Below are 21193 nucleotides of genomic sequence, written 5' to 3'. Positions count from 1 at the left end.
TGCTTGCCGCCGCCGGGCTCGAGGTTGTTGATGAGCCGAGCACCGGCGGCGACGGTTCTTAGGAGGAGCGGCTTCTCCAGGCCATGGGCGCCAATTTCCAGAAGCTCCAGGCGCTCCACCGCGCCCGCCTGGACAAGGCCAAGTCTAGGATGGCAACGGTGGACAAGGCGGAGGCGGACCTCAAGGTGCGCGTCGCCGAGACGCAGACTTGGTTCCGCCAGGCTTGTGAGGAGCTGAAGGTTGCCTAGGGTGAGCTGGCCAAGCGCGGCGTGGAGCTCACCATGAAGCGGGCCGACATCAAGAAGGCCCAGGAGATAGTGGAGAGCTTGGCCGCCGCAGCCGAGGCCGCTCGGACCCAGCACCAGGCCGCGCTGAACTCCCAGGAGGAGGACCTTGCCGCGCGTGAGGAGAAGCTTGCCGCAACGCTCCGCGGCAAGGATGAGGAGGTGGAAAAGCTGGTCGTGCAGCAGACCCAGGAGCTGGAGCAGAGGCACACAGAGGTGCTCGATGCCCAGGCTCTGGTTCACGCCGGCAGGGTGAAGGAGCTGGAGGTGGAGTGGGACGAGCTGAAGGACCAGACCCTGAAGCTGTCCAAGGAGAAGGACACGCTCAACGGCACCCTGACAGAGGCGCGGGGCACGGCCATCAGCGGGGCCGGGGAGCTCTCCGAGACCAACAACTCCATTAAAGACCTCAAACTGAAGCTGGAGGGTCTCAAGGGGACGTTGTCGGAGAGCAAGGCCCGGGAGGAGACCCTGACCAAAGATCTGAAGAACGAGAAGCAGCTGCGGAAGAACGAGACCGCCAACCACAAAGACTTTGTGGAGGGTGAGAATCGCTGGATCGGCCGCCTTGAAGACGTCGCCGGCAGGATCACCACACAGCTGGCCGCCATGGGGATGCCAACTGTGAGGTACGCTCTGGATCACAGCACGACTCCCAACGCCAGGCTGACCCTGTTTTTTGAGGGTGTTCTTGGAGCCCTGGAGCATTTCCGCTCCACCAGGGCGACTTTCCTGGCCAATGAGGCCTGGAGGCTTTGCCGGGGTGCCATGACCAAGGTTCTCACCAAGGTGGCATACTGGAATCCCAACCTCGACTTCGATGATGCGCTGGAGAGCTTGCCGGAGGGTGTGGACCTCGCGCCGCTCAAGGAGCGTATCGAGCCCATCATCAGTGGCATCGATGGAATCCAGAGGGTAGAGGGCCAGCGCTGGGACTAGGCACCCCGCTTCTTATCGTCGCTGCAGGTTCAGGACCAAGACAATTTCTATCTTTAGTTAGAACCGCAGCAACAATTGATGTAATATAACTCTGCAGTACTTTTGAATCAGTGCATGTTATTTTCCTATTCAATTTCTTTCTCTGTATGTCCACCCTACGTTAATCGGGTAGGCTTGCCGGCGCGTAACCCAGGGCGCGGCGCCTCGAGGACGGATCCTCGATAGCCTGCCGGGTGCGCTTGCTGCCGGCGAACCACCTTCCCGCCCTCAACGCGGCCGCTCAAACTGTCGAGCTTGACTCGAGTCAGAATCAAGAGCGTTGCCTGTTGCGGAAGGCTACCCTGCCACTCTCGACGCGGCCGCTTGAGCTGTTGAGCGGACTCGAAATAGAACATGGGCATTGCCAATCGCGGGAGGGCCCCTTGCATGCAGGTTTTCCATACAAAGAACAAGATCTCCGAGGGGAATAACCTTATATAAAAAGGAAATATTTAAAGTCCGGCATGACTTAGCTTTCCTGTCGCCGAACTGGCGCCCTTCGTGCTTGCAGGCGGCGCCATCCTCTTGGCCGTCTTCTTCCTTAGAAACCATGGCCACGAGGAACTGTGTTCTGATTCCTAAACCTGCTCTTCTCACAACTGTGCCCCCTACCTGGCGCGCCAAAGATGTCGGTGGGAACGACACCTATGGGATCACTGAAATCCCTTCTACGGTCGGCGGGCGCGGGGTTGTGAGAAGAGCAGGTCCAGGAGCCAGCACAAAGATTGTTTACCCAGGTTCGGGCCGCGAGGATGCGTAATACCCTAGTCCTGCTTTGGTGGATGTATTCAGTGTTCTTGAGCTTTTGAACTAGCTACGGTGGCTGCGTAGTTCCAAAGAGTCGAATCCTTCTCCAGTATGCCCCGGGCCTCCTTTTATAGTTGAAAGGGGCTGCCACAGTGGCATACAAGAGGTGGAAAGGTCTACAGTGCGCAAGCTTATCGCCTGGCATTAGGGGACAAAACGCATTAAATGCGCTACTTAGGTGTCCATTAGCTTTATCGGGGACGGGAACGAGGCCCGCCCCGTCCGTCGCCGCTCCGTCTTGGTTCGACACGCGCCCATGCCAGCGATGCGTGTGGTGCCATGTAGGCAGGCAGGCTGCTGAGGTGGCGCAGTGGCAGGGTCTTCACGAAGATCTGCATGCCACCACGCATGTGCTTGCTGAGTCGGTCTGGAAGCTGCGTGTTGCCACGCAGGTGCCGGCCCAGCTGGTTGGGCTGGCAGCTGCATGCGAATGGCGGCGGAGCCTTGGCTGGTGCGGGCCTGGCAGTGGCCCTGCTGGTGCCCTCGGCAAGGGCCTTGCCGGGGGCCCGGCAAGGGTCTTGCCGTGGCGTCGCAGTTGTCCCCGGCAAGGTGCTTGCCGGGGGTCTTATGGATCTCCTCGGCTAGGATCCCGCCGAGGGTCGTCGTCTTCTGGTCCTCATCTGATCTTGTGTGCTTATGATCTTGACAAAGATCTGCATGCCACCACAGAGGTGCCCCCCGAGCCTTGGTTCCAACGTAGTCGTTGGCGGCGTTTGGAACTCTTGGGCTCGAGGGTGGCTCGCTCTGCTGGTGCTGCGCAAGTTGCCCCGGCAAGGCTCTTGTCGGGGCCGGGGAGGCCGCCCCGGCAAGGGCCTTGCCGGGGGAGTCCACCTCGCCCTCTTGCTCTTTGGTGTTTCTGGTCTTGGCGTTGCCTTGACCGTCTTGTGCTCCGGCTTCTCCCCGGCCTCCCTCCTCTGCCCTGCTAAGTGTGGCCGTGGCGCACGGCTCTGACTGCCCTGCACATGTAAAGGGGTCAAAAGGAGAGCCCCTACTTTTGTACCCCGACAGTGCGGCCAGGACTGGTGCGGTGAAGAGCATGCGCTTGAGATCCCGGAAAGCCTGATCCGCCTGGTCGGTCCATTCGAACGGCATCATCTTCTTCATCAGCTAATACAGGGGCAAGGCCCTCTCGCCCAGCCGCGAAACCGGCTGACCGAGGCCAAGCAGCCGGTGAACTTCTGGACATCGCGCAGTTGGGCCGGCTTGTGCATGCGCTCGATGGCCTTAACTTTCTCCGGGTTCGCCACAATGCCGCGCTCCGAGACGAGGAAGCCGAGTAGTTCTCCGGCCGGGACGCCGAAAACGCATTTCTCCGGGTTGAGCTTGACCTTGTACTCGCGCAGGTTGGCGAAGGTCTCCTTCAGATCGTCGAGGAGCGTGAGGTGCTACTTGGTCTTTACCACGATGTCGTCCACATAGACGTGGATATTGCGGCCGAGTTGCGGCAGCAAGCATTTCTGCATGCAGCGCTGGAAGGTGGCGCCGGCGTTCTTCAAGCCGAACGACATGGTGATGTAGCAATACGCCCCAAAGGGTGTGATGGAGGACGTCTTTAGGGTGTCGGCCGGGTCCATCTTGATCTGATGATAGCCGGAGTAAGCATCCAGGAAGGACAGCAGCTTACACCCGACAGTGGAGTCGATGAATTGGTCGATCCGCGGGAGGGCGAACGGGTCTTTGGGGCAGGCCTTGTTCTTCTTCAGGACGAGGACTGGGTTGGCCAGCCACTCGGGTTCAAACACTTCCATGATGAAGCCGGCAGCCAAAAGCTTGGCGACCTCTTCACCGATGGTCCTTCTCTTCTCTTCGGAAAAACTATGCAGGGGTTGACGGACGGGCTTGGCATCCTTGAGGACGTGGAGTTTGTGCTCGGCGTACTCCCTCGGGATACCCGGCATGTCCTTTGGGGTCCATGCGAAAATATCTCGATTCTCACGGAGGAATTCGACGAGCTCGCCTTCCTATTTGCTGTCGAGGCGGGTGCCCACGACGACGTACTTGCTGCAGCTGGGGTCCTCCGGGTTCAGCTTCACTTTCTTGGTCTCCTTGGAGGGCTTCAACGAGGTCTCGTCGGCCGGGACGAGCACGGCCGATGCTTCTTGGGCCAAGGCGACGATCCGGTCGAGCTGGCGCCGCTCCTCGGCTACGACCAGCGACTCGGCCAGCTTGGTGCCGTCTCGGGCACGCTCTATGGACTTGCGGTAGTCGCCGGTGATGGTGATGAGGCCCTTCAGACCCGACAGCTTTATCTTCAGGTAGGCGTAGTGGGGAACCGCCATGAATCTGGCGAGCGCGGGCCGACCCAGCAGCGCATGGTACGCGCTGGACAGGTCAACCACCTCGAACCAGATCGGCTCGCGTCGGAAGTGGCTGCTGTCGCCGAACAGGACGTCGAGCCGGATCCGGCCGATCGGGGAGCAGGAGAGGCCGGGAACGATGCCGTGGAAGGTCGTCCGGGTTGGCTCCAGGTCTTTGGCCTCGAGGCCGAGCTTGGTCATGGTGTCGCGGTAGAGGATGTTGATGCTCCTGCCGCCGTCGATGAGAACCCCGGGAAAACTAGCACGTGCGTCGAGGCGCGACGATGGTGGGGTCGAGGACGAGGGCGTAACCACCCGGATTCGGCATGACGACCGGGTGGTCCTCCCGAGTCCAGGTGACCGGGCGCTCCGACCAGTGCATGTATTCCGTCTTGGCCGAGATGACGGTGTTCACCTCCTGCCGAAGGAGGCGCTCGCTGCGCTTGTCATCGTCGAGGCTGGTGAAGACGACGTAGGTCGCGTTCTGGGTCGGGTAGGCGTCGTCGCACATCGTGCCGCCAGCCGCTGGTGGCAGAGGGGGTGGGGGTGGCTGTCCCGCTCCTGGAGCCGGGGCCGGAGGAGGCATGATGTCGCCCCTCATGATGCGCTTGGTGATGGCGCACTGCCGGAGCGTGTGCGTGAATGGCCTCGCGCCGCTGTGGTGCTTGCAGGGAGCGTCGAGCATCTCCTCGAAACTCATGGCGGGTTGCCACGTCGTCTTGCCGGTCTGCCGGCGCTTGGTGGCCGGGTCGGCCGCGAGCGCCTGCTCGGCGGCCGCGACGAGCGGGTTGTCATAGCGTTGGGCCGGCTGATCGTCCTTGCGCTTGTTGTTCTGCTGGTTGTGCTGTTGTCGGCTGCCTTCGCCGGCTGGCTTCGGGGGGGGACCGGCTTAGCTTTGCCGGCTTCGTCCAGCGCCACCTGGATCTTCATGGCGAAGTCGGCGTTGGTGTACTTGTCCGCCGTCACCATGAGCGCAGCCATGGTGGCCGGCTCGGAGCGCAAGAGCTTGTTCTTGAGGAGGGTGTCGTCCCGGCACCCGTTGACGAAGTATTGGATTGCTTGGACTTCGTGGACGCCCTCGTAGTTGTTCTGGAGCTCGGTCCAGCGTGCGAGGTACTCACAGCCGGTCTCCGCCGGCCCCTGCATGCACATGGCAAGCTGACTGGGGCGGCCGGTTCGCTTGTACGTGCCGGTGAAGTTGCGCATGAAGGCTTTGCTCGAAGTCGACCCACGCGTTGATGCTACCCTCCGGCAGACTGTTCAACCAGGTGCGGGCCGACCCCTGGAGCATGAGAGGCGCGTAGCGTACGGCGAGGCGGCGGTTGCCGCCGGTGATGCCGATGGCGATGGTGTAGTCGGTGAGCCATTTCTCCGGCTTCACGGTGTCGTTGTACTTGGGGGTGTCGCGGGGGAGCGTGAACCCTTTAGTAAAGGGCTCACCCCGGATGCGCGGCCCAAAGCACGCCGGTCTGACGGGGCCGGTCTCCTCCAGCTCTTGGGAGAGGGCAAGTCGGTCGAGGCGATGACGGGCGTCGGTGTCGTCGATGGCGCGCGGGCCCAGCCAGTCGGTGACCGCGCCGCGGGGGGCCGGGTCGCCTCCAGTCGGACGTCGGCTGGGTAGGAGCAGAGGGTCGAGTCGGTGTCGGGCCTCCGAGGCCGGCTCGTCGCCCAAGCCGCCGGCGGTCGTCGGGGCGGGGTTGCGCCGGGTCCGGGTACGGCCGGAGGGCGCCTTGCCGGGTGGCAAGGACGCCGTGTGCTGGAAGTCCCCGGGTCCAGCAACGCGGGCGGAGCCGGATCCGGACGGCTTGGCGAGTTGGTTGAGGCGGTCCTGCTGTGCGTTGGCCGCGGCGAGGAGGTCATTCACCCTCTTGAGGCGGTCCTGCAGCTCTTCGCCTGCGAGCTGGTCCAGGCCGACCGCGGCTTCCTGGGCAGTGCACATGTTCTTCACGGGATTCTCGTAGACGGGAGGGACGGCACCGAAGGCGCGCCCGATCGCGCCGCCTCGGGCCCGCACGTCGGCGGCCCGGCTCGGCTTGGTCGCGTTCGGCGTGAAGCCGTAGGCGGCGTTGCGCTCCAGCTGAGCGGAGTCGAGGCGGCACTGCGTGGCAGCGAGCGTCTCAGTGAGATCCAGCAGGCGCTGGCGGTCCTCGTCGAGGCGAGTCCGGGCCTCAGCTATGTCGGAGGCATCGATGTCGGTGCCGATGGGGACGCGAAGGCTCTGCATCGTGGCGCGCACCAGATTGGGCGGGCTGGCCCGCTCCGCTGCGGCCCTGGCTTCGGCGGCCTTCCTCGCCGCGCTGGACGAGGAAGCGGCGCCGGTGTCGGTGACGAAGACCTCCACGCAGAGGTCCATCGCACCGGCGGGAGCGCCGCCGCCGAGGGAAAGGGGGGAGTCGGGAAAGTCAAGTACCTCGCTGGGGTACTCGTCGGCCGCAGGCGCGTCGGAGATGTGTAGCGCAGCGAAGGAGGTGGCGAGTGTGTCGATGACGTCGCCCGCCAACGCGACGGGCTCGTCGGAGTCGGAGAGGAGCCCCGTCTGAAGCATGCTCCCGGCCAGGACCTCGAGCTGCCCCACGGTGGGCACCAACTGTCGTGGTGGGCGCACGTCAGATGCCAAGGGATGGCTAAAGAGAGGAGGAGGCTCGAGGGCACTGGTGGGCTCCAGAGGCGAGGTCGGCATGAGCGAGCGCGGGACGCAAGACATACCCAGGTTCGGGGCTCTCCGGAGAGATAACACCCCTAGTCCTGCCGAGTGTGGTTTATATGTAACAGTACAGGGTTGTTCCTAGAGCTGTATGGAGGAAGAAGGAAGACAGGCCAGGGCTTAGGCTGCTCCTCCTTGTGGTGTGTGTGTGTGTGCTACTGATGATCCGATCGCACGTATGCATGAGGGCTCCTGGGGGGTTTTATAGGTCAACCCCCCAAGGGTACAATGGTAATGTTACAAGGTTGTAGGGCCGGGTCGTCAGTGTCTAGGAACCCGGTGCTGGGACCCGCCGGGTACCAGGACTCGCCAGGTTCCCCGGGCATGGGACTCGCCAGGTTCCCCGGGCATGGGACCCGCCAGGTACAGGGGCACTGTTGTCCGTCTTGTCGATCGTCAGAAAGTGGCCGGGTTGAGTCGGCTACAGTGGTGCTCCGTCAAGTAGCCGCTTGCTGGCGTCATGGGTGACGACGATTGCTCCGTGGCCACGCCAGCCCTAGTCAGCGGGTAGGTGGGGGCACTGTTGCCACGCCCGGCTGACCAGAGGCATGGGCGGGGCACTGTTGCTTTAGTCATCATTTGGTGGAGACTCGTCCCATCGTACGGCCGGGATGGGACGGCCGTTGACCCCTTGGTCGGGTTGGAGAACACGCCAAGGGTGGAGCTGGCTTGTTGGAGAAGTCTTGATGCGCCAGGCTTGGCTGTCTTGAGCTGGTTGTTGGGGCCGAGTTGAGGAGTCCGGCCGGGTCGAGGATAAGGCCGGGTAGAGGGGCTTGGCCGAGTTGAGCAACCCGGCCAAGCGCGAGCCGGCTTGAGGGGCGATGCTGGCCCGTTGTTTTTGAAAAGGATCCGGGTTCCGTTGCCTGCCCGGGGTTCATCCCCCCGACAGATGAGCGTTACCGAGAGGGCCCAGAGATACCGCTCCGATACACGGAGTGACAAATCCTAATCTCGATCTATGCCAACCCAACAAACACCTTCGGAGACACCTATAGAGCATCTTTATAATCACCCAGTTACGTTGCGACGTTTGATAGCACACAAGGTGTTCCTCCGGTATTCGGGAGTTGCATAATTCATAGTCAGAGGAACATGTATAAGTCATGAAGAAAGCAATAGCAATAAAACTCAACGATCATAATGCTAAGCTAACGAATGGGTCTTGTCCATCACATCATTCTCTAATGATGTGATCCCATTCATCAAATGACAACACATGTCTATGGTCAGGAAACATAACCATCTTTGATTAACAAGCTAGTCAAGTAGAGGCACACTAGGGACACTCTGTTTTGTCTATGTATTCACACATGTACTAAGTTTCCGGTTAATACAATTCTAGCATGAATAATAAAAAAATTATCATGATATAAGGAAATATAAATAACAACTTTATTATTGCCTTTAGGGCATATTTCCTTCAGTCTCCCACTTGCACCAGAGTCAATAATCTAGTTCACATCGCCATGTGATTTAACACCAATAGTTCACATCACCATGTGATTAGTTCACATCGCCATGTGACTAATACCCAAAGGGTTTTACTAGAGTCAATAATCTAGTTCACATCGCTATGTGATTAACACCCAAAGAGTACTAAGGTGTGATCATGTTTTGCTTGTGAGAGAAGCTTAGTCAATGGGTCTGTCACATCAGATCCATATGTATTTTGCAAATTTTCTATGTCTACAATGCTCTGCATGGAGCTACTCTAGCTAATTGCTCCCACTTTAAATATGTATCCAGATTGAGACTCAGAGTCATCCGGATCGGTGTAAAAGCTTGCATCAGCGTAACTCTTTACGACGAACTCTTTATCACCTCCATAACCGAGAATTATCTCCTTAGTCTTCTAAGGATAATTTTGACCGTTGTCAAGTGATACACTCCTGGATCAATATCGTACCCCCTTGCCAAACTCATGGCAAGGTACACAGAAGGTTTGGTACAGAACATAACATACTTTATAGAACCTATGGCTGAGGCATAGGGAATGACTTTCATTCTCTTTCTATTTTCTGTCGTGGTCGTGTTTTGAGTCTTACTCAACTTTACACCTTGAAATACAGGCAGGAACTTCTTCTTTGACTGTTCCATTTTGAACTACTTCAAAATCTTGTCAAGGTATGTACTCATTGAAAAATCTTATCAAGCGTCTTGATCTATCTCTATAGATCTTGATGCCCAATATGTAAGCAGCTTCACCGAGGACTTTCCTTAAAAAACTCCTTTCAAACACTCCTTTATGCTTTCCAGAAAATTCTACATCATTTCCGATCAACAATATGTCATTCACATATACTTATCAGAAAGGCTGTAGTGCTCCCACTCACTTTCTTGTAAATACAGGCTTCACCGCAAGTCTGTATAAAACTATATGCTTTGATCAACTTATCAAAGCGTATATTCCAACTCCGAGATGCTTGCACCAGTCCATAGATGGATCGCTGGAGCTTGCATACTTTGCTAGCACCTTTAGGATTGACAAAACCTTCTTGTTGCATCATATACAACTCTTCTTTAAGAAATCCATTAAGGAATGTAGTTTTGACATCCATTTGCCAGATTTCATAAATGTGGCAATTGCTAATATGATTCGGACAGACTTAAGCATCGCTACGAGTGAGAAAATCTTATCGTAGTCAACACCATGAACTTGTCGAGAACTTTTTGCGACAATTCGAGCTTTGTAGATAGTAACACTACTATCAATGTCCGTCTTCCTCTTGAAGATCCATTTATTCTCAATGGCTCGCCGATCATCAAGCAAGTCGATCAAAGTCCACACTTTGTTCTCATACATGGATCCCATCTCAGATTTCATGGCCTTAAGCCGCGGAATCTAGGCTCATCATCGCTTCCTCATAGTTCCTAGGTTCGTCATGGTCTAGTAACATGATTTCCAAAACATGATTACCGTACCACTCTGGTATGGACTGTACTCTGGTTGACCTACGAGGTTCAGTAGTAACTTGATCTGAAGTTTCATGATCATCATCATTAGCTTCCTCACTAATTGGTGTAGGAATCACTGGAACTGATTTCTGTGATGTACTACTTTCCAATTTGGGAGAAGGTACAATTACCTCATCAAGTTCTACTTTCCTCCCACTCACTTCTTTCAAGAGAAACTCCTTCTCTAGAAAGTATCCTATTTTTAGCAAAGAATATCTTGCCTTCGGATCTGTGATAGAAGGTGCACCCAACAGTTTCCTTTGGGTATCCTATGAAGACACATTTCTCCGATTTGGGTTTGAGCTTATCAGGTTGAAACTTTTTCACATAGGCATCGCTGCCCAAACTTTAAGAAACGACAGCTTAGGTTTCTTGCCAAACCACAGTTCATATGGTGTCGTCTCAACGGATTTAGATGGTGCCCTATTTAATGTGAATGCAGCTGTCTCTAATGCATAACCCTAAAACGATAGTGGTAAATCGGTAAGAGACATCATAGATCGCACCATATCTAATAAAGTACGGTTATGACGTTCGGACACACCATTACGCTGTGGTGTTCTAGGTGGCGTGAGTTGCGAAACTATTCCACATTGTTCCAAATGAAGACCAAACTCGTAACTCAAATATTTGTCTCCGCTATCAGATCGTAGAAACTTTATTTTCTTGTTACGATGATTTTCCACTTCACTCTGAAATTCTTTTTAACTTTTCAAATGTTTCAGACTTATGTTTCATCAAGTAGATATACCCATATCTGCTCAAATCATCTGTGAAGGTTAGAAAATAACGCTACCCGCCGCGAGCCTCAACACTCATCGGATCGCATACATCAGTATGTATTATTTCCAATAAGTCAGTTGCTCGCTCCATTGTTCCGCAGAACGGAGTCTTAGTTATCTTGCCCATGAGGCATGGTTCGCAAGCATCAAGTGATTCATAATCAAGTGATTCCAAAAGCCCATCAGCATGGAGACCAATATGACATAAACGGCAGTGCCACAAATATGTTGCACTATCATTATCAACTTTGCATCTTTTGGCATCAATATTATGAATATGTGTATCACTACAATCGAGATTCAATAAACCATTCGCCTTGGGTGTATGACCTCAGAAGGTTTTATTCATGTAAACAGAATAACAATTATTCTTTGACTTAAATGAATAATCGTATTGCAATAAACATGATCCAATCATATTTTGCTCAACGCAAACACCAAATAACATTTATTTTAGGTCAACACTAATCCTGAAGGTAAAGGGAGTGTGCGATGGTGATCTTATCAACCTTGGAATCACTTCCAACACACATCGTCACCTTGCCCTCAACTAGTCTTTGTTCATTTTGTAACTCCTGTTTCGAGTTACTAATCATAGAAACTGAACCAGTATCAAATACCCAGGGGCTACTATGAACACTAGTAAAGTACACATCAATAACATGTATATCATATATACTTTTGTTCACTTTACCATCCTTCTTATCCGCCAAGTATTTGGGGAAGTTCCGCTTCCAGTGACCATTTCCTTCACAGTAGAAGCACTCAGTTTCAGGCTTGGGTCTAGCTTTGGGCTTCTTCATGGGAGTGGCAACTTGCTTGTCATTCTTCTTGAAGTTCCCTTTCTTTCCCTTGCCCTTTTACTTGAAACTAGTGGTCTTGTCAACCATCAACATTTGATGCTTTTCTTGATTTCTACCTTCGTCGATTTCAGCATCACGAAGAGCTCGGGAATCGTTTTCGTCATCCCTTGCATATTATAGTTCATCACGAAGTTCCAGTAACTTGGTGATAGTGACTAGAGAACTCTGTCAATCACTATTTTATCTGGAAGATTAACTCCCAATTGATTCAAGCGATTGTAATACTCAGACAATCTGAGCACATGCTCACTGGTTGAGCTATTCTCCTCCATCTTGTAGGCAAACTACTTGTCAAAGGTCTCATACCTCTCGACTCGGGCATGAGTCTGAAATACCAATTTCAGCTCTTGGAACATCTTATATGCTCCGTGGCGTTCAAAACGTTTTGAAGTCCCGGTTCTAAGCCATAAAGCATGGCACACTAAACTATCAAGTAGTTATCATACCGAGCTTGCCAAACGTTCATAACGTCTGTATCTGCTCCTGCAATAGGTCCGTCACCTAGCGGTGCATCAAGGACATAATTCTTCTGTGCAACAATGAGGATAATCCTCAGATCACGGACCTAGTCCGCATCATTGCTACTATCATCTTTCAACATAGCTTTTCTCTAGGAACATATCAAAATAAACGGGGAGCTACATCGCGAGCTATTGATCTACAACATAGTTATGCAAATACTATCAGGACTAAGTTGATGATAAATTTAAGTTCAATTAATCATATTACTTAAGAACTCCCACTTAGATAGACATCCCTCGAGTCGTCTAAATGATCACGTGATCCATATCAACTAAACCATGTCCGATCATCACGTGAGATGGAGTAGTTTTCAATGGTGAACATCACTATGTTGATCATATCTACTATATGATTCACGCTCGACCTTTCGGTCTCAGTGTTCCGAGGCCATATCTGCATATGCTAGGCTCGTCAAGTTTAACCCGAGTATTCTGCGTGTGCAAAACTGGCTTGCACCCGTTGTATGTGAACGTAGAGCTTATCACACCCGATCATCATGTGGTGTCTCAGCACGAAGAACTGTCGCAACGGTGCATACTCAGGGAGAACACTTATACCTTGAAATTTTAGTAAGGGATCATCTCATAATGCTACCATCGTACTAAGCAAAATAAGATGTATAAAAGATAAACATCACGTGCAATCAAAATATGTGACATGATATGCCCATCATCATCTTGTGCCTTTGATCTCCATCTCCAAAGTACCTGTCATGATCTCCATCGTCACCGGCATGACACCATGATCTCCATCATCTTGATCTCTATCAATGCGTCGTCACATGGTCGTCTCACCAACTATTGCTTTTGCAACTATTGCTATCGCATAGCGATGAAGTAAAACAATTATATGGCGCTTGCATCTTATGCAATAAAGAGAATCATAAGGCTCCTGCCAGTTGCCGATAACTTTAACAAAACATGATCATCTCATACAACAAATTATATCACATCATGTCTTGACCATATCACATCATAACATGCCCTGCAAAAACAAGTTAGACGTCCTCTACTTTGTTGTTGCAAGTTTTACGTGGCTGCTACGGGCTTCTAGCAAGAACCGTTCTTACCTACGCATCAAAACCACAATGATTTTTCATCAAGTGTGCTATTTTAACCTTCAACAAGGACCGAGCGTAGTCAAACTCGATTCAACTAAAGCTGGAGAAACAGACACCCACTAGTCACCTATGTGCGAAGCGCGGTGGTAGAACCAGTCTCATGAACGCGGTCATGTAATGTCAGTCTGGGCCGCTTCATCCAACAATACCGCCGAATCAAAGTATGACATGCTGGTAAGCAGTATGACTATTATTGCCCACAACTCTTTGTGTTCTACTCGTGCATATAACATCTACGCATAGACCTGGCTCTGATACCACTGTTGGGGAACGTAGCATGCAATTTCAAACAATTTCCTATGATCACGCAAGATCTATCTAGGAGATGCATAGCAACGAGAGGGGGAGAGTGTGTCCACGTACCCTCGTAGACCGAAAGCGGAAGCGTCAGCTTAACCCGGTTGATGTAGTCGAACGTCTTCGCGATCCAACCGATCAAGCACCGAACGTACGGCACCTCCGAGTTCAGCACATGTTCAGCTCGATGACGTCCCTCGAACTCTTGATCCAGCAGAGGGTCGAGGGAGAGTTTCGTCAGCACGACGGCGTGGTGACGGTGATGGTGAAGTGATCCGCGCAGGGCTTCGCCTAAGCACTACGTGAATATGACCGGAGGCGTAAACTGTGGAGGGGGCGCCGCACACGGCTAAAATGTTTGTTGTGTGTTCTAGGCGCTCCCTCCCCACATATATATAGGTGGGAGGGGGAGGGGGAGGGGGACAACAGCCATGGGGCACCCCAAGTAGGAGGAATCCTACTTGGGGGCCTCCTCCAATTCGGCCTCCCCCTTTCCTTATCTCCGGAGGGGGGAGGAAAGAGGGGAGAGGGGAAAGGAAGGGGGAATCCTATTCCCTCTATTTCCTTTCATCTTCCCCTTTTCCTTTCTCCACTTAGATCAGCCCATATGGGGGCGCACCAGCCCACAAGGGGCTGGTCTGTCCCGCCCTAGGCCCAATAAGGCCCATATCTTGGCCGGGGGGGGTGCCCGGAACCCCTTCCGGTGACCCGATACGTACCCTTTACCCCAGAACACTTCCGGTGTCCGAATACTATCGTCCTATATATGAATCTTTACCTCTCGACCATTTCGAGACTCCTCGTTATGTCCGTGATCTCATCCGGGACTCTGAACAACATTCGGTCACCAAATCACATAACTCATATAATACAAATCGTCATCGAACGTTAAGCGTGCGGACTCTACGGGTTCGAGAACTATGTAGACATGACCGAGACACATCTCCGGTCAATAACCAATAGAAGAACATGGATGCTCATATTGGTTCCTACATATTCTATGAAGACCTTTATCGGTCAAACCGTAATGACAACATACGTTGTTCCCTTTGTCATCGATATGTTACTTGCCCGAGATGCGATCGTCGGTATCATCATACCTAGTTCAATCTCGTTACTGGAAAGTCTCTTTACTCGTTCCGTAATGCATCATCCCACAACTAACTCATTAGTCACATTGCTTGCAAGGCTTATAGTGATGAGCATTACCGAGAGGGCCCAGAGATACCTCTCTGATACACGGAGTGACAAATCCTAATCTCGATCTATGCCAACCCAACAAACACCTTCGGAGACACCTGTAGAGCATCTTTATAATCACCCAGTTACGTTGTGACGTTTGATAGCACACAAGGTGTTCCTCCGGTATTCGGGAGTTGCATAATCTCATAGTCAGAGGAACATGTATAAGCCATGAAGAAAGCAATAGCAATAAAACTCAACGTGCTAAGCTAACAAATGGGTCTTGTCCATCACATCATTCTCTAATGATGTGATCTCGTTCATCAAATGACAACACATGTCTATGGTCAGGAAACATAACCATCTTTGATTAACGAGCTAGTCAAGTAGAGGCACACTAGGGACACTCTGTTTTGTCTATGTATTCACACATGTACTAAGTTCCCGGTTAATACAATTCTAGCATGAATAATAAACAATTATCATGATATAAGGAAATATAAATAACAACTTTATTATTGCCTCTAGGGCATATTTCCTTCAGTGCCCACCTCGTTGGCCTCCCGCACCCCCTCTTTGCACTATAAATTCCCAAATATTCCGAAACCCTTCGGGGTTAACCTAGATCAGAAGTTCCGCCGCCGCGGGCCTCTGTGGCCACCGAAAACCAATCTAGACCTGTTCTGGCACCCTGCCGGAGGGGGGAATCATCTCCGGTGGCCACCACGATGAGGAGGCAGTAGTCCACCCTCGGGGCTGAGGGTTTGTACCAGTAGCTATGTGTTTAATCTCTCTCTCTCTCTCGTGATCTATATCATGGGCTTTGTTAACATAGATGGATCATATGATGTTTCTCCCCTCTATACTCTTGTTGTGATGAATTGAATCTTTACCCTTTGAAGTTTTGTCATGTCGGATTGAATGTTCAGATTTGAGAACACATGATGTATGTCTTGCGGTATGAATACTTGAGGTGACATTGGGGTATCATATTGATTCACTTGATATATGTTATGACACTCAACTTGCGGATTCCCGCGGTGACATTGGGATAATCTACGCATAGGGGTTGATGCACGTTCTTATTATCTTTTCTCCGGTAGAAACTTTGGGGTCTCCTTGTAGTTCTTTGTCTGGATTGAGTATTATGAATATGAATTTGCTTTAGTGTTATTTTAGTACGAACTCTAGGATAGATCGAATGGAAAGAATAGCTTGTGTTATTTTAGTACGGACTCTTGAATAGATCAAACAGAAAGAATAGCTTTGAGGTGGTTTCGTACCCTACAAAAAATTTATTCTTATGTTCTCCGCTAGATAGGAACTTTGGAGTGATTCTTCGTTGCACCTTGAGTGACGGTTATATGATCCAACTATGTTAGCATTGTTGAGAGATTGCACTAGCGAAAGTACGGACCCTAGGCCTCATTTTCAAGCATTGCAATACCGTTTTTGTGCCCGTTTACTATTTGCTACCTTGCTGTTTTTATTTATTCAGATTATAAAAATATATTTCTACCATCAATATTACACTTTTATCATCATCTCTTCGCCGAACTAGTGCACCTATACAATTTGCCATTGTATTGGGTGTGTTGGGGACACAAGAGATTTCTTGTATTTGGTTGCAGGGTCGTTTGAGAGAGACCATCTTCATCCTACACCTTTCACGGATTGATAAACCTTAGGCCATCCACTTGAGGAAAATTGCTACTGTCCTACAAAACTCTGCGCTTGGAGGCCCAACACGTGTCTACAAGAATAAAGTTGCATAGTAGACATCAAATGCATATAAAACATTCAAAACATATAATATAATAGCATGGAACAATCAAAAATTAAAGATACGTTGGAGACGTATCACCGAGCAGCATGGTAACTATGACATGTGCATGCTGATAACTTCAAACATTAACACCCTGGTTAAAAAATGACATGATAAAGCTGATAACTATATCATGAGAAGGCCGGTAACTATAGCATGAAATTTAACTTCCCCTTCGTGGAAGTTACCATGGCGTTTTGAGTGTAAGTTATGGTCTTGAGAGGAAGCCTGGTAGCATACAAAAAGAGGGCGAAAAAAACATGAAGTTTTGACATACTACATCCCATGTTTCAAATTACCACGATGTTTATACAGTTATCAAATTTCAGTTCGTTTATTATCATGAAATTTACAAATAAGTTACTAGGGTCATTTTGCCAACAAATTTTTTTCTCCTAGGTCAAAAATTACCGCTGTGTTTTTCCGCAAAAAAAATTACTGCGATGTTTATACACAAGTTATCAGTTCTTTGGTTTGTGTATTACCATGCTATTTGCACATAAGTTACCAGGGGTATTGTTTTCAACCACCTTTTCCCTTTTGGTAAATATTATCGTGTTGTTTATACCCAAGTTATCGGATTTGCAGTTCGTATATTATCATGGCACTTACACACAAGTTATTGGGTGTATGTTTTTTAACAACTTTTTCCCTTTGTAAAAAATGTTACCGCGGTGCTTATTTGTATATTACTATGTTATTTTCACATAAGTTATGAAGGGTGTGTTTTTAAACAACTTTTTCCTCTTTGGTCAATGGTACTGCGGTGTTCTGTACGTAAATTATCGGGTATACGACACGTATATTACCATACTATTTACACATAAATTAGCGAGAATATGTTTTTCAACAAAAAGTTTTCCAGGTCAAAAAGGTACCATCATGTTTTGTATGTAAGTTATCAGTTAAGCGGTTCTTATATTACCGCGTTATTTACATAGAAATTACCGGTGGCACATTTTTAATACACCCCTTGGGGTCAAAGTTATTGTGGTGTTTGTATGTATGTTATCAAGTTCGCGGAGCGTAAATTATCATCTTATTTACACATAAATTACCGTGGTTACGTTTTTCAACAACTTTTTTCCTCGGGTCAAAATTACCATCATGTTTGCGGGTAAAATTATTAGATCTGTGGGTATGTTTCTAATAACTTTTTTCCTGGTTCAAAATTGCCGCGGTGTTTTTGCGCAAGTTATCGTGTCTACAGTGCATATACTACCGTGCTATTTGCATAGAGTTACCGGGGTTTGTTTTCACTAATAGTTTTCTAGGTCAAATTTATCGTGGTGTTTGTACGTAAATTATCAGATCAATGGTATAAATTACCATGATATTTACATAAAAGTTACCGAGAGTATATTTCTACATCAATCTCTCTTGGTCAAAGTTAGCATGATATTTATGCGTAAGCCAAAAAACCCACAAAGCATGTTTTCTTTAGCCAACATTAACTTTTCCTAACAAGGCCTCTATCCAGCATTGGGCCCGGCCCAGCTCTTTTCTTTCTCTGAAGCCCACCGAGAATGTTGTCTTCAACCTCCAACCAACAAAACCTGTATCTGAAAACTGAAAACACAGAGACAAAGAACTCCCAATTACTCATCATACTTGTTGATTTAGGCTACGAACCGCGTGGATTTCAACATGAAATTCGTAGATCTCTTCATTGGGAATCCATTTCAGTTGAGCACGCAAATTATTGTTCAAAGATGAAGGAGATCGATGCAAGTGTCCTATCTTGAAGTCGGCGCTGGCCGGAGCCTATGGCCGTGGCGAGAAGCTCGGGTAGAAGAACAACTGGCAGCAGCTACTACTATGGCCGAGACGTGTGGAGGACGTGGTCGTTAATGGGCTGCAGGGAAGGCAGGAATCCCATGGAGATGGTGATGGAGCTCCTGCACCGGCGAGTGTTGGCCGTGGAAGGAGCTGCTCGCCAGAGCAGCAGGCTATGGCGGCGACTTGAGGAGGCGCTGGTGCTCGAGGGGTGCAAAGGAACAGCTAGGTCGATCGAAGCTGGTGATGGCCGGTCGACGCGTGCTCACGGCGCCGTGCCTAGGCGCTCGGGCGTAGGAGTTGCGCGCAGACGAGATGCAGATCGAGCGGTTGCCAGATCATTCGGTACATTTGTCAGATCTAACAGCGCTGGGTGCGTGGGCTTGTTTTGCGATCTGCCACATGGTTGCCACATACATATTTGAATTATTTTAATATAGAATAAAACAAAAAACAAAAAATAAAAAAAGGAAAAGTAAAAACAAAAAGAAATAAAACGGGGGCGCCCGCCCAACGGGCGTGCGGGGGGGGGGGCGTGGGGGTGTGGGCTGCCAGACTGGGGGCGCCCCTGATTACGATGCCCTCAAGTCGTTTCGTACCCCTCCAAAAAAAATCATAGTCGTTTCGTCCCTTTATTGATGCTGTTTGGGCTTCCTTCACGGAAGGCCCGGTACCAGTTTAGGCAACTGGCGTACTAGGAACAAACAACCCACGGTAATAAGAAAGTCAAGCTTCCTTGGCCGTCAAGAAGACGTCGCCGTCGAACGCGTCAGCTCTGCATCCGCCAGACCAGAGAATATATATATATATATATGCAATGCAACCCGCGACCAATCGGACAAGCGCCGAAAGGAAGAAATACACGCACACAGAAACACCACTCCGCGTTCTATCTATCGGCCGGCGCGGCGATGTCGTCGGGGAAGGGGAAGGCGAAGGTGCCGGTGGCGGGGCGGCGGAACGTGTTGGTGACGAGCGCGCTGCCGTACGTGAACAACGTGCCGCACCTGGGCAACATCATCGGCTGCGTGCTCAGCGCCGACGTCTTCGCGCGCTACTGCCGCCTGCGCGGCCACAACGTGCTCTACGTCTGCGGCACCGACGAGTACGGCACCGCCACCGAGAACAAGGCCCTCGAGGAGGGATGCTCCCCTCTGGAGATATGCGACAAGTGAGCGCCCCGCCCGACTCCATCCATACATACGCATTATTACTTGCATGACGAACTAGGCTAGGATAAATGATGCTGTGGCTTGGCTTGGCTTGGATGCGTTGGGGCAGAAACTGGGGAGGGTTTGGCTAACCGTTGATGTGTGTGTGTGTGTGTGTGTGTGTGTGTGTGATATCCCTTTGATTGCGTGAGGAAGAAGACGACGACTCAAAGTCAAAGGGGAAGAGTAGGAGGAGAATTCAGAACTGATTTCAATCTTCAGACTTGTTTGCTTCAGTTACAGCCACACGACTTCTCACACCACCCGGCGTCGTCGCTCATCTTCTCCCTTGCTGGATGGCACCTTCCCTGTTTACATCTCGCCCATAGCCTGAGACGTGACAGTGTGATATTTAGTAGAGATTATAGTGTCGTCGGAAGCTAATATTTGTGCAAATTAAGGTTAAAATTTTCGCTAATATTGGAGGGCAGTCTGGATAATTTGTGCTGTACTATCCAGTCTGCAAGTAGTACTGCAGTTTGGATTAAACTGTTGCAGCCAAATTGCTTCAGAGAATAAAAAGGGAAACGACACGTGTCTTGTGTTTGCATAGCTTCTGAAAATCCAACCCCGTACTGATGTAGGTACCATGCAATCCACAAGGAAGTGTACGAGTGGTTCAACATCAGCTTCGACCACTTTGGCCGGACGTCCACCCCCCAGCAGACAGAGATATGCCAATCGATTTTCAGCAAACTGCTGGACAACAACTGGCTCTCAGAGAACACAATGCAGCAGGTTTGTCTCACGCTGTTCAAGCCGCAATTTCCTTGCCAGTTATCTGTTTTGTGTTATCACAGGTTCACTTCAAGGGCCTTACTCTGTCTATCGATTGCAGCTCTACTGCGAATCATGTCAAAGGTTCTTGGCGGATAGATTCGTCGTGGGTTCATGCCCCGTGGAGGGGTGCGGCAACGACACCGTGTTAGAATTAATGGGCTAGGCCCATAGCAATTTTTGAAATCTCAAAGCCCATGTGTAAAATGGCAAGTGGTGGTGCTAAGTTTAATCCCACCTTGAAAGTTGAAGAAGAGTTGGACCTCTTTATATAGTGGGTTCTCTCCACCACTCTAAGTGGTGTGTGAGAAGAGAAAGGGAAAACCACACGCGCGCGCTCGCTCGCCTCGCCGGGCCGGGCCGTGGCGTGGCGTGGCGAGGCATGGCGAGGCGAGGCTGTGGGCTGTAAGTGGGTGTTCAAAAAGAAGCTGAAGCCTGATGGTACTATTGATAAGTACAAGGCGCGGCTAGTGGCCAAGGGCTACACTCAGAAAGAAGGCGAAGATTATTTTGACACCTATTCACCCGTTGCTAGAATGACCACCATTCGAGTGTTACTTTCCTTGGCTGCCTCTTATGGTCTTATCATTCATCAAATGGATGTAAAGACAGCTTTTCTCAATGGAGAGTTGGAAGAGGAGATCTATATGGATCAGCCTGACGGGTTTGTGGTAAAGGGTGAAGAGAGAAAGGTGTGCAAGTTGTTAAAATCTTTGTATGGTCTGAAACAGGCACCTAAGCAATGGCATGAGAAGTTTGAAAGAACTCTGACTTCTGCAGGATTTGTCATTAACGAGGCTGATAGGTGTGTTT

General features: G+C 50.6%; 1 protein-coding gene across 1 annotated transcript; it reads left to right on the top strand.

The window, feature by feature from the left end:
* Nucleotides 1-19237: 19237 nt before the first annotated feature.
* Nucleotides 19238-20712, top strand: LOC123166467 (methionine--tRNA ligase, cytoplasmic). Its single transcript, XM_044584273.1, has 3 exons — nucleotides 19238-19563; nucleotides 20188-20341; nucleotides 20442-20712. Exons 1-3 carry the CDS (start codon nucleotides 19304-19306, stop codon nucleotides 20544-20546), a joined length of 519 nt encoding a protein of 172 aa, XP_044440208.1. The 5' UTR covers nucleotides 19238-19303; the 3' UTR covers nucleotides 20547-20712.
* Nucleotides 20713-21193: the final 481 nt, after the last annotated feature.

This window comes from Triticum aestivum, chromosome 7D (assembly GCF_018294505.1).
Source record: "Triticum aestivum cultivar Chinese Spring chromosome 7D, IWGSC CS RefSeq v2.1, whole genome shotgun sequence".
NCBI lineage: Eukaryota > Viridiplantae > Streptophyta > Magnoliopsida > Poales > Poaceae > Triticum > Triticum aestivum.
The sequence above is the reverse complement of the archived record's forward strand: the minus strand, read 5'-3'. Positions and strand labels throughout refer to the sequence as shown.

Bases quoted from the DNA above. Each gene is read 5' to 3' on its own strand.
- LOC123166467 (XM_044584273.1), top strand. From the start codon at position 19,304: ATGTCGTCGGGGAAGGGGAAGGCGAAGGTGCCGGTGGCGGGGCGGCGG. The intron at 19,564-20,187 runs GTGAGCGCCCCG...GTACTGATGTAG, and splicing joins CCTCTGGAGATATGCGACAA to GTACCATGCAATCCACAAGG. The intron at 20,342-20,441 runs GTTTGTCTCACG...TATCGATTGCAG, and splicing joins CAGAGAACACAATGCAGCAG to CTCTACTGCGAATCATGTCA.